This window comes from Exophiala bonariae (genome assembly GCF_035927105.1).
Source record: "Exophiala bonariae strain CCFEE 5792 chromosome Unknown scaffold_2, whole genome shotgun sequence".
NCBI lineage: Eukaryota > Fungi > Ascomycota > Eurotiomycetes > Chaetothyriales > Herpotrichiellaceae > Exophiala > Exophiala bonariae.
This window is the reverse complement of record NW_027042477.1, coordinates 1,449,358-1,462,922: the sequence shown is the minus strand read 5'-3', so window position 1 is coordinate 1,462,922 and position 13,565 is coordinate 1,449,358. Positions and strand designations below refer to the sequence as shown.

At 50.0% G+C, this 13,565-nt stretch overlaps 4 protein-coding genes across 4 annotated transcripts; 2 read left to right on the top strand and 2 right to left on the bottom strand.

Annotated features, from left to right (window-relative positions):
* Positions 1–833: 833 nt before the first annotated feature.
* On the top strand, positions 834–2,106 carry LTR84_005048 (uncharacterized protein; the record flags this gene model as incomplete). Its single annotated transcript, XM_064848620.1, has 4 exons — positions 834–935; positions 981–1,022; positions 1,261–1,813; positions 1,883–2,106. 4 exons carry the CDS (start codon positions 834–836, stop codon positions 2,104–2,106), a joined length of 921 nt encoding a protein of 306 aa, XP_064711244.1.
* A 2,554-nt stretch (positions 2,107–4,660) lies between these two features.
* On the top strand, positions 4,661–5,635 carry LTR84_005047 (uncharacterized protein; the record flags this gene model as incomplete). Its single annotated transcript, XM_064848619.1, has 1 exon — positions 4,661–5,635. The coding sequence occupies one exon, from the start codon at positions 4,661–4,663 to the stop codon at positions 5,633–5,635; it is 975 nt and encodes a 324-aa protein (XP_064711243.1).
* Positions 5,636–5,994: 359 nt separating this feature from the next.
* LTR84_005046 (uncharacterized protein) lies at positions 5,995–7,016 on the bottom strand (the record flags this gene model as incomplete). The annotated part of the gene is made up of 3 exons (XM_064848618.1): positions 5,995–6,222; positions 6,327–6,671; positions 6,819–7,016. 3 exons carry the CDS (start codon positions 7,014–7,016, stop codon positions 5,995–5,997), a joined length of 771 nt encoding a protein of 256 aa, XP_064711242.1.
* An 855-nt stretch (positions 7,017–7,871) lies between these two features.
* On the bottom strand, positions 7,872–13,198 carry LTR84_005045 (uncharacterized protein; the record flags this gene model as incomplete). Its single annotated transcript, XM_064848617.1, has 2 exons — positions 7,872–9,249; positions 9,297–13,198. 2 exons carry the CDS (start codon positions 13,196–13,198, stop codon positions 7,872–7,874), a joined length of 5,280 nt encoding a protein of 1,759 aa, XP_064711241.1.
* Between the last annotated feature and the right edge of the window lie 367 nt (positions 13,199–13,565).

Genomic DNA, 13,565 nt, shown 5'->3' with positions numbered 1-13,565 from the left:
GGTATGCTTTTCCATTGCGACATTATTGGGATTGCTTCCACTGGTCGCCTAATAGGGCTGACCACTCATCTTGTTGTTTTACAACCTGGTACACAAATGTACGAATACTACCAACCAGGAACCTTTGTCCGTATTGTGCACCACCCGAAGCCTTGGGTCCAATTCATTGGATTTCACCTCCAAAACACTTCTCTGCGAACGCGATCGACCCTCCTCGTGGCTATTTTCAACCGAAATCACCCTCGCAAAAACCTGCCTTCTCCTGTACTGCTTTGCCGGGAAATCTCCTGGCCTCTCGTTCATCAGACTTATCGGCTCGTCGACACCGGTTTCGTTATTGTACCAACCAGAGTCTGCCCAGGAATTCAAATTACCGGCACCGAATTTCGACTGCTTCGGGTTGAACCCGCAGAACCAAGCGTCACTATGGTCGTGCTGCCTAACAAGTCACCAAGCATGGTCAGCGTAATTGGCAATAATGGGTCGGGAACCTGCGTTCCTCCCGTCTCGTGTTGCAAGCCCACTCCCAACGTTGCGAAGTCCAGGCGTCATTTGTCGATCTTGGGCATTTTCCTGGTCCACAGTCTTGGACTAAATATTGCAGCAGCCCTATCCCGTGAGAGAAGGCCAGTTTACATGAGACGCAATTCATCATTTTTAGCCATCAACAGGCAGGTCACAGTATTTCCTTTGGTTCTCTGCACATTGGTGACGATGTCGTGGTATTTTTGACTCATAGAAGGCGAGTCGTTCTTGAGCGATGCCAGTACTTGATAACCATGATTTCAGACAAGTCCAGGATGCATCATTCTCCTCGAGATCAACCTGCAGCGATGATTAAAGTCGCCATCGTCGGTACCAACGGGCTTGCCCAGTTCATCGCCAACAGTATTGCTACAACTACTTCACACCAGTTTGTGATACTCTCCAGACGGGTATGTTTGGTCTTATGGAGCAGCTAGAGGCTAATGACAGCACAGCCAAGTCCGGGTCTTCAGGCAAGGGGGTGGCAGGTCATGCAAGTAAGTGCCGTCTCCTTCTGGGTGTCTCCTCCTTGGAATCAATCTCGTGGTATTTTCACTACCCACAACGGCTCTCTGGGTGATAAAATACGCCGTTAGCAGTCCTTGTATTCCCGGAGCTCTCCAGCATCAGCATCCGTGCTGCCACGATGTACTCCTCCCACTTTCATATCTGCTTCAACATGTGTCAGGTTAACCCCAACAGACTTGTTTCTTTGCTAATCTGGTTCCTTTTCAGGTCGACTACTCTAATGCTTCAGCTCTTCGGTTCAAGCTCGCTGGTGTTGACACTGTAATCTCCACAATTAGCGGAAACGCTCAACTTGCTCTTATCGATGCAGCTGCAGGGGCTCATATTCGTCGATTCGTACCTTCCGAGTTCTGTGGCCCTCCTTCCCTGCGTCCTCCAAATGACTCCCTCGACGGTGGAAGACGCGCGGCTATTCTAAGACTTCACCAGTTGGAGTCTACAGGCATGAGGTTTACCGTATTCACTTGCGGAATTTTCTACGAGCGATTTGCCCCCGGCGGACTTGCCAACTCACAGATTGGGCTACATAGCGCTTTCGGTCAAGAAGGGGACTTTCTCTTTAATTTTCGGACTGGGAAGGCACAAATGCCCTTTCAGAGTACCTCAACACAACCCGCGTCTATCTGTATGACCTCTGCCAGAGATGTCGCCAGATTCATTGTCGAGGCTTTGGATCTTTCTTCGTGGCCAAGAGAATTTCGGCTACGTGGTGAACGTATGAACGCCAGGGAAGTCATCGCTGTAGCAGAGCAAGTCCGAGGTAGGTTGATACAAAGGATTGCGCCAAGCTATCCATCGTTGTATAGTATATTAGCTAATGAAGTAATAGGCCGTTCTTTTGAGATCTCTGGACATACTCAAAGCTCACTACAGGACTCCCTAACATATGCTCGTGCCATTGGCGATCGCTCTAGAGAGGCCCGAGTTCACAGTCTCATCGCTACAGCCGAAGGTCGATTCGACTTTGTCAGTACAAATCTGAACCAACTGGTCAGTTTTCGCCCCGAAGGATTTCGGGAATGGCTCGTTCGCGCCTGGTCATCTGAGGCCTAATTTTAACTACAACACCACATTCCATAACTTTAGGCTCTCGGAAAGACACCGCTCGGCACCGTCAACCTCGCGGTAAGAGACCTCGAGGTACCAGACGGTAATGTAACCATCAGCTGCGATGATTCTGGTCTTCTCCTGATCGAGAGACATGATACGATGAGACTGGTCAGTATGGGCTGGGGCCAACTTCACTCTGCTTTTCATTCTCATATCTATCGCGGGATTGCCGCCATGATCACCACTCAATCAACCATAAGGGTCTGGCGGAAAGTTGGGGTCCACCGTCGCGAAGTTGTTGTCTTCACCTCTCAGAAACCAGACTGAATTATTTTTTCCTTACATTCTCACGCACTCGCCAATTGAGCGGACTCGCGAAGTCCACTCGCTCAATGTATTCAGTGTTGCTACTTTCACCTCAACTCACCCGCTTATATGAAATGACTTATGAATTCTCAATACACCAACGTCTTTTCCTCGCTAAGTTGTGTGGATCCCATACATTTTAGTCCCCACTCTTCTCCCGTGGAGGGAGAACAAATCCAAATCCCTTCGAAGATATGACTAGGCGAGAGTACCCCGGCTGATGGGTGCCTAATACCTATTTCCTGCCTATCTTGGGCCCGCCAAGACACGAATGTTCACACAGAAGTACCTCTATGATAATGACACTAAGGCAATCATGCATGGAAACCAATTCATCTGAGATGCCAGGCAACAAGCCTCGTTTCGGAAATCAAGCCCGGAGTACCGTCCACGAATGAGTCAGGGCTAGACTGTTGGGCACAAGACCATAAAAAATGCGCTTTACCTGCTGTCATCCGTCTGGAGCATCTGTCACCATGGGATCTCAGTTCACACCGGTCATATCCTACATGTAGCTGCAGCAACACCTAGAAGGGTGCCTGCTGCAGAAGATGTGGCCATAAGGACCCATGTGAAGACATCACAAGTCTATTCACCCTCATAAGTAGACTCAGGTGATCAAATGCTACTCTTACACGATTGAACTTGCTCAAAAGTCAGCCTTACTTCCTCGTTCCTTTTGTGCCTATCCTCGCCATCCCTGCCTACCCTCCCCAGCCCTATGCAGGTCAGTGCTTAGTAGCCAACTAGATTGTTCCCTGAGCACAGTCCATGCACTCACGGCTCATGCGAGCAATGTCAATTGAGGACCGTCACGTGAACCGTCCCACTACAAACCTGAGGGAACCGAAAATTAAGGCTGCGTCTTGAGTGAATCCGGCTTTCCGGAATGGTCCGCTTCCTCAACAACGGACAGGCTTCTGATGATGATTAAATCGCGTATGGACTCTATTTTCACTTTTCACCTGATCCAGGAGACGATAGGAGAGCATGCAACTGCTATCAAAGAACGTTCTCGTCTGTTAGATGGGCAATTATCTACCAGGGTTTAGGTGGCCGTCTTAGTTCAGTCTGCTCGGCTTCATGAGGCCACCAGGGTATTCAACCTGTGGGGTACGAAGAAATATCTGCGGGCATGCCAACTGCTACACTTCATTGAGGTTCATGCTGGACCCCACGCCGAAAGGGATGGGGGTGGAGGCAAGTGGACTCCCACCAAGCCAGCCTAAGTAGCTAACTTAAGAACTCTCCATGCCCGCCTAAACTCCGCCCGAACATCAATGGTCTCACGTTTCGTTTCTCATGTCAACATCATCGATCTCGATCTTGTTCGTGGTCACCTGGCACGCCAATAATGATGGGCGTGGCGGCCACTTTACTGCGTGAAATAACCGCCGATAGAAGTGGCGCAACACGAATAGCTCTCCACATGCTCAGCATGAATCAGGGGGTGCAAGGCTGCATAACGGTCGTCTTAGTCGAAAATCATGGGCAACCTTCCTGCCGACCACATCGCTATCGTTGCGTTTTGATGTCGTCTGCCACAGTGAGTGTCGCACTACAATCCCTTGTTGAAGAGGTCCAGCCAGCAGCGGCTGCTAGGAGAACTTCCATGTGATGCTCTGATGCTCGCTGGCAATGAAGGCCTCACAAACATGTGCTTTTGTCTTCAGACACTTTACGTTTGAAAGACTCGCTTGCTGTTCAGCCTAGGGCTTTCAATGTCACGCAATCCGAGTCGAGTCCCGGCTGTCCAGAGCAAGCCACTGAACGATTTCTTGGAATATGGCCCTTGTTGAGTAGGAAGCTGTGCTATCCGCCAACCATAGGTACGTCTCGGGACTCCAGCAGGCGAAGTATGCATAACCAGCACTCGAAACCCCGGGAAGAGGCTCATTATGGGAGTTGCAAGCCGGGCCAGCCGTGGCTGAGTGTATACGTAACTCAGTTCTACCATGGCCGTCACATGGGTGGCTCGAAGTTTGGCGGTCCTCAGCCTCTTTGGGCGGTGTTGCCTTGACTCGAGCTTTAATATTCACAGGCCATCAACTGAATCGTGGAAGGCCTCTCAGACGGCATAAAACGAAGGCAAATTCTTTGCTGGATGGCGTACACTCCCATCATCGACCAATCCCTTCAGCATAGTTCATCATAAGATCGCTTTCATCTCAGAATTTCTATATCCATCAACATGGCCGCCGTAAACCGCCTTTGCCAAGATCTCGGTATCAAACATCCTCTGGACCGTTCTACATGTATCGGGTATGGAAAGGCAAAGCCAACCTGCGGGATGGCGGTTGCGGAAGCCTCTCGCTATGCAGCTCTCAATGGTCTCGAAAAGATTTGCAACGCTTTAGCACAGAATACAGATCCTGGGAGCCTACGAAGAGAGTTGAACGCAGTGGCTCACTTACTCCACTGCAAAAGGTGGCATCAAGACCAAGCCGAAGCAAAATCTCAGCAATGGGAAGCAAGATTGCACCGTACCAATGTCCACAGGCAACAGCAACAAGAGCAGTGGCGACAACCTCAAAGTTTTTCCGAGCCTGCAAGAGAACCACACCGACAACGTGTCAGCAACAGGGAGTCTTCGTCCACGCGAATCGATCCTCCCACCGGGCTTTCCCAATCGGAACGCAATGCTCTAGAGATACAAGCGCAGACTCTTCAGATGCTTCGGCAAATGCAGTCGATGCTGGAGGAGTATCAAAGAAATGGGCTGCCTATACCCCAGTCTCCACCCCGTAGCACGAGCTCGAGCACGGGCTCGCCGGAGAGGACGCGGCTTCTAGTTGAAAACACCTCGCATGTCTCCGAGGTAGAGACTGCGGAGTCAGACAACGATGACAACGACTCTGAAAGCGGTGACGAACCTGACCTGCCTATGATCCTGTTCCGACCAATCTCAGAACCACGCCAACGCAGAGAAAGCACATCCAGCTCTTCCAGTTGGGCCTCGACCTCTTCGACCGCATCAAACAGGTCTGTCTCCTCCAGATCCAGCCCGTCCTCTCGGAGTGAATGTGGCATCTGCCTCTCACGCTTGAGTCGCGTACGAGCACAGAATTGGACATGTGACACCTGCCACAATAAGGCTCACCTCGATTGCTTTGACGAATGGGTCGCAACATCTCCGGAAGATAACGTGAGGTGCATTTACTGGTAAGTCATGCGAACATCACTCCTCTCGTGCTTCCAATCCTTCGTTGAACTCCCTGGCTGACGTTGCTTCCTGGTTCATAGTCGTGCTACTGTGGAAGTGTAGCGTCACGAGCGAAGACTCGATTTTGTCAGTCCTATTGTGGACTTTGGCGGTTTATGTTATGCACTGACGTTCTAACGATATTGGGGTCAATGACGGCATTTGGAATCAATAATTGGAGTTCTCAATATTTATTCACTTTGATAAAGGACTATGATAGCACATTTGACGGTTTAATGTTGAAGCAGAGGAGCGCGTAGCCGTTCAGATCAGGCAGCGAAGTCCGCTTTTCAAAACCACTCGCACATCTAACCCAGTCAAACCTAAACCTTGGCGGCAGCTGCTAGCTTCGCGAAGCGCTCCTTTGTCCTCGTGGCAATGAGTTTCTCGTCCCAGATATACGTGACGCTCTCCTCCTCGACCAGCTTCGTGGCCCACGCGGTGAACTTGGGTGCTTTCTCCTTCAGCAGGCCGGCGAGCTTCGGGCTCAGGATACCGTACTCGGGCTTCGTGAACGCGATGAGCCGCAGAACGAATGGGCCGGTTTGAACCTATGTATGGCAGGTAGGTCAACATCCGTGACGAATTCCAAAGCACGCATCGACCTTGGACACGGGAAAGGAGGAGACGGAACAAGAATAGGGGAAGAACATACCTCGGCAAGCGTGGGCTTGTCGCTTCCACCAAAATACGGCCCGGTCTTCGTGTCCCAGTCGAACAAGGGCTCAACTTCCTTGACGACGACGCTGACGATCTCGTCTGCCACGGCGTCCTTGGCGTCTTCTTCCTGGGCTTTCCAGCCGTCGAAGATCTGCGGGAGGGCCTTGGAGATGAATGTGTCGACAAAGAAGGCGACGCGCGCGCGGAACAGCGCGTTGGATTCCGATGCCGATGTTGGCAGCAGGTGTTGTGATGGGTGTGCGTCCGCGAGGAACTGTGTCACTGTGGCGGACTCGGTGATGATGTGGCCGTTGTAGTTGATGCTTGGGACGAGGCCGCGCTGTTGGGGGGAAGACGAGGTGGATTGTTAGTTTGAAGGTATCCCTTGGAATGCAATCGAGCTGAATTGCGCGAATGCATCTCGCCCATTGCTCTCTCGCATGTTCATGTTGCGGACATATAATGAAGTAATGAAGGAGGAACTTACCGGATTAATCTTCAAATACCACGGATCGCGAGGGCGGTCTAAATCGATGATTTCCTCTTTATACGGTAGGCCGAGTTCCTTGAGAGCGATGTGTGCTCGATGCGCCCAGGGACAGGCGTGGTTTGTGTAAAGCGTGATGTCCGGGGTTGCTGAGCCGTTCGTGGCGGTGCCATTAGTAGTGGTCGCTGCTGTAGCCATGCTGGACGCTCGCCGATAATCTGGGGTACGGGATGTTGACGGTTGTGATAGACGCCGATTGATGATCTTGGGGTGAATTCTATCCTTGATAGACGATGGTCGTAGAGATGGGTGAGCCCGACTTATATGTGACGATAGACCTCGAGCCTGACTGATTATGCTATTTCCCCAAATATGGCGATTCATCAAGCACCCCCAATGATGCACAGGGACGGACATTGGATGCGATCAAGTAGTTGCGTTCAGTAGTGCGGTTTGATGCCGGGTTTTAAGCATTCTACTGGCTCTCCTGGCAGATGAAGCCACCAGCGTGCAGCCCGCGGATTGTCAGTGATAGGATGTCCTGGTTGTATTACTAATGCACATCGAGGTTGAACTCGGAGAAGGGGGTTGGTGGTGCACATCTTTGAATCTTTTCGGCCGAGCATGTACGCATGAATGAACGTCTTGGTTAGGCACCCATGAGGTTGCGAAGGGTTTCCAGTAAAAGTAATAATGAGTACCTCTCAATAGTATCGATTATATCTCCAATAAGGATTAAATCCCCTCGATGGATGTACTATAGATATACTATACTAGATGATCCAAGATTTCCGCCATCAGTCTGCTGAGCAAGACTGGCTAATTCAGTAATACGCAAAACCAAGAGATCATATCCTCGTCCATAAAAACATTAATGATGCCAATGCTCCATTTGACCCTTTTTGACCCAGGCCCAAGGTCTTATCGCTCCCCATTCCAACTGACATTCAGGCCGTTTTCAATCCTGTGCCTATGCCAATGTAACCATGTCTTTGACCCATTTTAATGACAAACTCCGAAAGTTCAAACCCCGTGAAAATGATACAGACTGTCCTACATATTGGCCAGTTCACCATCAATAGCCTTGTCTAGGAAAATTCTGCGATCGCCGGTAGGAACTTCACACTGAAGTCTTTGCTCCACAAGTGCTCTGACCTGCTTCTTGGTCACCTTGTCGAGATCCACTTCTGCGAGAACCGCACGGATGGCGTCGACGATATCAAAGTCACTTGGCCCAGCAGACGGGACGGTTCGGAAATCCATCACCGTAGAGACTGGTCGTGAGGTTCCCATCCCCAGAAGGCTAGGTCGGCTGACTGAATGCTGCATCCCACTCTGATATGGACTACGGTCATGGTAAGGGTTTGGAGATGGAGACTTCAGACGAGCTTGACTGCCCAAACTCATCATGCTCATCTGCCGACCATGTACGCTGTGTGGTTGATCTTGAAATTGAGTTAGACCTGTCATTGTACTTGCTCGGTTGGTCATGCCAAAGGGTGCCGGTGATCGAGGGGGTGCCATGTATGGGTGTTGCTGCTGAGGGAATCCTGCAAGAATGGTGCTTGCTGGCTTCACTGAAGAGTAATTTGAGTGCATATCGTCCATTTCCATCATTGCCGGATCGTCGGTATAGGCCGTTTCAAATCCCTTCTCCTGGTAACTGCCAGTGTTACCTCGTCTTCCAGGAAGCTTATTGTTTGCCGCATAGTCATCCCATCTTTGAAGTGGGATCGATCTTGGATCAAACCCTTCGTCCTGAATAGCAACAACTTTCTTGTCTCCTTTCTCGCCAATGACAATTCTGGTATTTCCCCAGGAAAAGTTGTCCTGATTCCAAAAGGAGTAAACGGGAAGGACAAAGCTGTAGATGGGATACGCAAGGATGTAAATTATCATCCAGCCAATGTGCTGCCACTGCCTTTTGATAATGAAGATGATTGCTTGAAGACCATACACAGCGGCTAGAATGATGATAGAGAACAGAGGAAACTGGCTGGCAGTACCTGTAGCCACCAAGTAGATGAGGTATCCCAGGTAGAAACAGGTTGCTGGAAGGATGAGGGTACCGAAGAGGTCAACGAAGACCACAAATCTCATAGAGAAGCAGCAGAATCCACATAAATCTTTCAAGAACATGAGTTCGGCAAGGTTATGGATAGTCGAGTTGATCCATCGACGTCTCTGTGATAGGAGCACAGACCATGTTTCTGGTGCCGCAGTCAAAGCGTATGCGTCAGGAATAAACTTAAACGACATGGATGGGAAGTGTTTTGTCATCAGAGTCGTGAGGTATCGATCTTCACCGAGAGACAGGAGATTCTTTTTGTGCAATGTGTCGACCTCGCAATCGGCATACTCTGTGATTATTTTGTCCGAGATGATCAGCGGCCGCCCTTTATCAGCCGTTCGAAGCCGGTACATGCAAAAACTATGGCAAGTTAGTAGAGGAATAGAATCAGAATAATTTCAACATACCATCCGGGCAAACAGGTAACGCTACCAAACAATGATTCGAACGCTTTGGCGAGATGATGTGAGATGTAGTACTCGTAGACTTGAATCATGGTCCACCAACTCCTTTCCTCGTTTTCTAAGCTGGTTTCACCACAGATACCAACGATCTTTGCGTCATTGGCACAAGCAGCGACAAGGCGATTAAGCGAGTCTTCTTTCACCATGGTATCGGCGTCAACCATGAAAAGATATTCATAAAGCTCTGGATCTACACCAATGATGTTGTTGATTTGATGAAACATCTCCAGTTCCAGGGGAGCCATGGGAGACCGGTGGTGTACCCGATTCAAGAATTGCATTAGAAGAATTTGAGAGTCTCGTTTTCCTCGATTACCTGGCTTTGATTTGGACTGCTCGGATTCCTTTCCGACCTTGACGACAACGATGTAAGGCACAACGTTGCCCTCGTACTCATACAAACCGGAATAAACCTTGCCATAATTCAGTTGTTCATTTCCATTCCCAACGGATCTGAAAGGAAGTGCAGGTGGGTCAATCTTGGGATCAACCCCAAGAATATCTAGGACAATTTTGGGGGTTGGTCTGTCATTACCACCACCCACAATCATGCCGTCACAGATGACGCATATCAGCTTCCTTTTGTTGTCATATTGAAGAGCTGTTAATGAATCCAAGGATTTTCTGAGATGGTCTTCACCTTCCGTATAGGCCGGAACTTGACAAATGACAAATTTGTCTTGTGGCGAAGGTCGTCGTTTGGAGCCAAGCTGCAACGCAGCTAAGAATTTCACTACAATGACGGTCCCAATCAAGATCGTGAAGGCGAGGAGGAACCACTTGTTCACTGTACATTTTGGCGAGTCTCGAAAATCAGTATTGCCGACGTAGAATGCTTGGTTCATGCAATTAAGACTGTTGGCGAAAGCAGCATTGGTACCCCACTTATCGGTAATATCTTGGCCGGTATTTTGTTGAATAAGATCAGATACACTGTCTGGAAAGAACTTGTAAGTGTTGAAGCCGTTCTGGAGATCCAACGTATAATAATAGTCGGTAAGATCGTATATTCTTTTGTTAATTATCACCCATTGCCTCTGGTCGTCGTTGGCCTGTTTCTGAACATTGCCTCGAGTGACTACTAGTTCACCTTTGTAGTACTCGTCGATCTTGGGCAAGAACCTTTGCGAATACCAATCCCAGCTATACAACGCTGAGTTTTGGACTGGCTGAAGACGAGGACCAGAAGTATGAACAGCATTGGGATACTGTATAGCGTCCGTGTTGTTATGTTGGAGGTAGACGCTCTCGTCGATGTTGAGACCAGGGCACGCTCGACTGAGTGGAGGTGGAAAATATGCGTCGAGGTTTTGCCCAGCGAAAGGCAACATATTCTCGGAGGTGGTTTTGGCGTTGGTATCAGAATGTTGGATTTTGTAGAATTTCGTGATGTCATAGACCTTCCCTCGAATGCTGACATAGAAGTCGTTGGTGCCTGTATGATAGCCCACTTCCTTTGCATTAAAAGCCTTGTCCATGTTCGGACAGAGAATTTTGCCGAACCAGATAATCCAGAAGACAATGATGGCGTTGATGAGGAAGATGATGAACACAAGTACGACCTTTTCGCGCCATGCCATGCGGACATCAGGACGCTTCATTCGACCAATGAATCTCAAGAATATCGAAGGTATCCAAAATGTGAGGGCCCATACTAGTGATACCCAAGCCTGTCGACCAAAAGTGGTCTTTTTGGACTCGATGTTTCGTGGATCGCCGAATTCGGGATCCAGCTCGCCAGCATAGCGTCCAAGGTCGGTGTCCCAATATTGATCTTTGCGATCATCTCCTTTAGCACCAAGACCGTAATCACCACCCAGTGTTTGTACTGTTCGTGCTTGGGTCGGTGCAAGGGATTTTGCGCGGTCACCAGTATGCATACCCAAAAGATTGTCTCTGCTATCCTGCATGCTCATGTTGTCACCCATAGGTGGGAAGAAGCCACTGCCATTGTGTGGTGCATTCCCGGAGTAGCTTGACAGAAATGGATTGGTCGGTTGGGCAAAGGCTGGATCATCATGAAAACCTCCATCGACTGGCTTCATGTCCAGCATGGACTCAGCCTCCCACCAAGCACTCTCACGCATCCATATGCGTTCTCTTCCGATGATGACTTCGCCATTAGTCCAGCCACGCTCCAGCAAAAAAGTCTCGACGCCATCTTTGCCATCTCTGCAGCCTAGTCTGGAGTATCTGGTCACGAATTCCTCCACGTCAAAGTCGGCTGTGAAATCAAGCTGCCGGTTTCGATGGTTGGCCCATTCAGGGAGTCTCCAGGCACGGAGCTGGCGCGAGACCGTGCCGGCGGACCATGCTGAAGTAGCAGAAGAGAGGTTGGCAAGCGAGCGCAAGTTCTCGTCCGTCGGATGTAGGGAAAGTTGATACCACACTCTGCTGCTAGCCAAAGTTGTTGCCAGGTCGAAACGACCTTTGCGACCAAAGTTCAGGCCTTCCCCGTCCACAGGGTACAAGAGAGTGTGAAGAAAACCGCCTTCTTCAGCTCCCGAGCCGATTTTTTCCAGGATGCCTTCTCTCCTGTCACGGTCATGATCTCTTTCGCGACTGAGAGGCCCACCCTTTATACCCAGATCTGCTTCAGCTTCGGACACAGCAGACTGCATCTCTCTCAACACGGAGTGTCCAGCAGTCTGTACTTCGACACCGTCATCCTTCATCTCCACATTGATGCCCATTGAGTCGTCAAAGACATTGCGGAGGGCAACAGCCTTTGCAAGGGCTTCGCTAGGAATTTCGACGATACTCAAGCTTACCTCATCAGCATTCTCGCTGCCGGAATCTGGAGTGAGTGCCCCCGAGCGAAGCTCGGCAGCAATAGCCTGGTTTGCCTTGGACAATACCCAGTCTACCAATGCCTCGTACATGCCTGCGATCATGACTTCACGATCATCAGTGCTGCACTTGTTGCTGAGCACCTCGGGCTCAATGCCAATAAGTCCACCAACATCTTCACAAATTTCTTCAAGAACGTCCGAGTCGACCAAGAAGCCAGTGGTTTCGCCTAGTTTCAGCAGCCCAGCAAGCGAGGCCAGGAGCCCTCGGAAATCGGCGCCTTTAATGCCAATGGCTTTGAGGGCGTTCCGAAAATCTTCGGCAGAGGCAGCATCGTCGGCCGTTGGGAGATATGAGGGGGGATCGTAGGTTCCTGATTTGTTGAGTAGGGTGTACTTGGACGGATGTTGCAAGCCAAGGTATTCTCGCTCCTTAGGCGTGGAAGCAGAAGTCAGGAGGTAGTAGAAGACGTCGAAGGCTCGGTTTCCACGCTCTGAAGGAACTCTGAGAAGACCACGATCCACATCGATGCCGGAGCCCGAAAGAGCGAGATTAAATCCAGTTACAGTTCCTGCCAACGTCACCGTGTATCTGGCCGAGAGGGCTGAATGTCGAAGAGTGGTGGGGTTTGTAGGTGTGACACATGAAAGAAATGGTCGTAGAGCAGTCAAGGCAGTGTAGGCAATCTGAGGAGTAGGGAGAGGAACCACCTGCAGAAAGGCATTGAATAGTGGTGGAGTTGACGGGTGAAGAGCCCCAAGAATTATACATGCATCTTCTGCTCTCCGACGTGCGTGTTCCCATGCTTTGGACGCAATTTGCGCATCCACTGTGCCTCCAATTCGGCCTTGAGCATCGGGGTTACTGGCTGACACCCAAGTGTTGACAGCGATGCTTGTACTGGCATCGAGTTGATAGGTCTGACCGGAGGCATAGACGGCATGTAGTGCATTAAGGAGAGTGGTGGTCGAGACCTGTGCAGGCTGTTGAGCAGCTGTACGAGCACCACCGACTTGAGAGGACGTGTTGGAAAAGGTCGAGTATCGATTGGCCATGGTGAGGCAAGGAAGTACCCCTATTGAAGGAGTGGCTCGTCCTTAATGTGGTTGAGTATCCCAAGGAGTTGAGGCCAGTATTGATCCTCCTTTTGCATCACCAGGTCAAGGTACACCCTTAAACAAACACATGTAATCGTGAGAGATGGTGGACTTGGACGGAGGTTGCGGGATCAGGGGGATAAGGCGAAAGTTGTTTTGCGTGGCGTTTAACGAAGGGGTCTGCAAAAGTGAAGAACGTGAAAACAATAGAATTGAAGGAATTAGATCACTGAATGAACGCTGCAAAGACGACTGGTAGAGCGAGAGTGGTTTGTAGACTTGTTTATTGGAAGAAGGCAAGGAATGTTGTGTGAAAAGGGAGGGC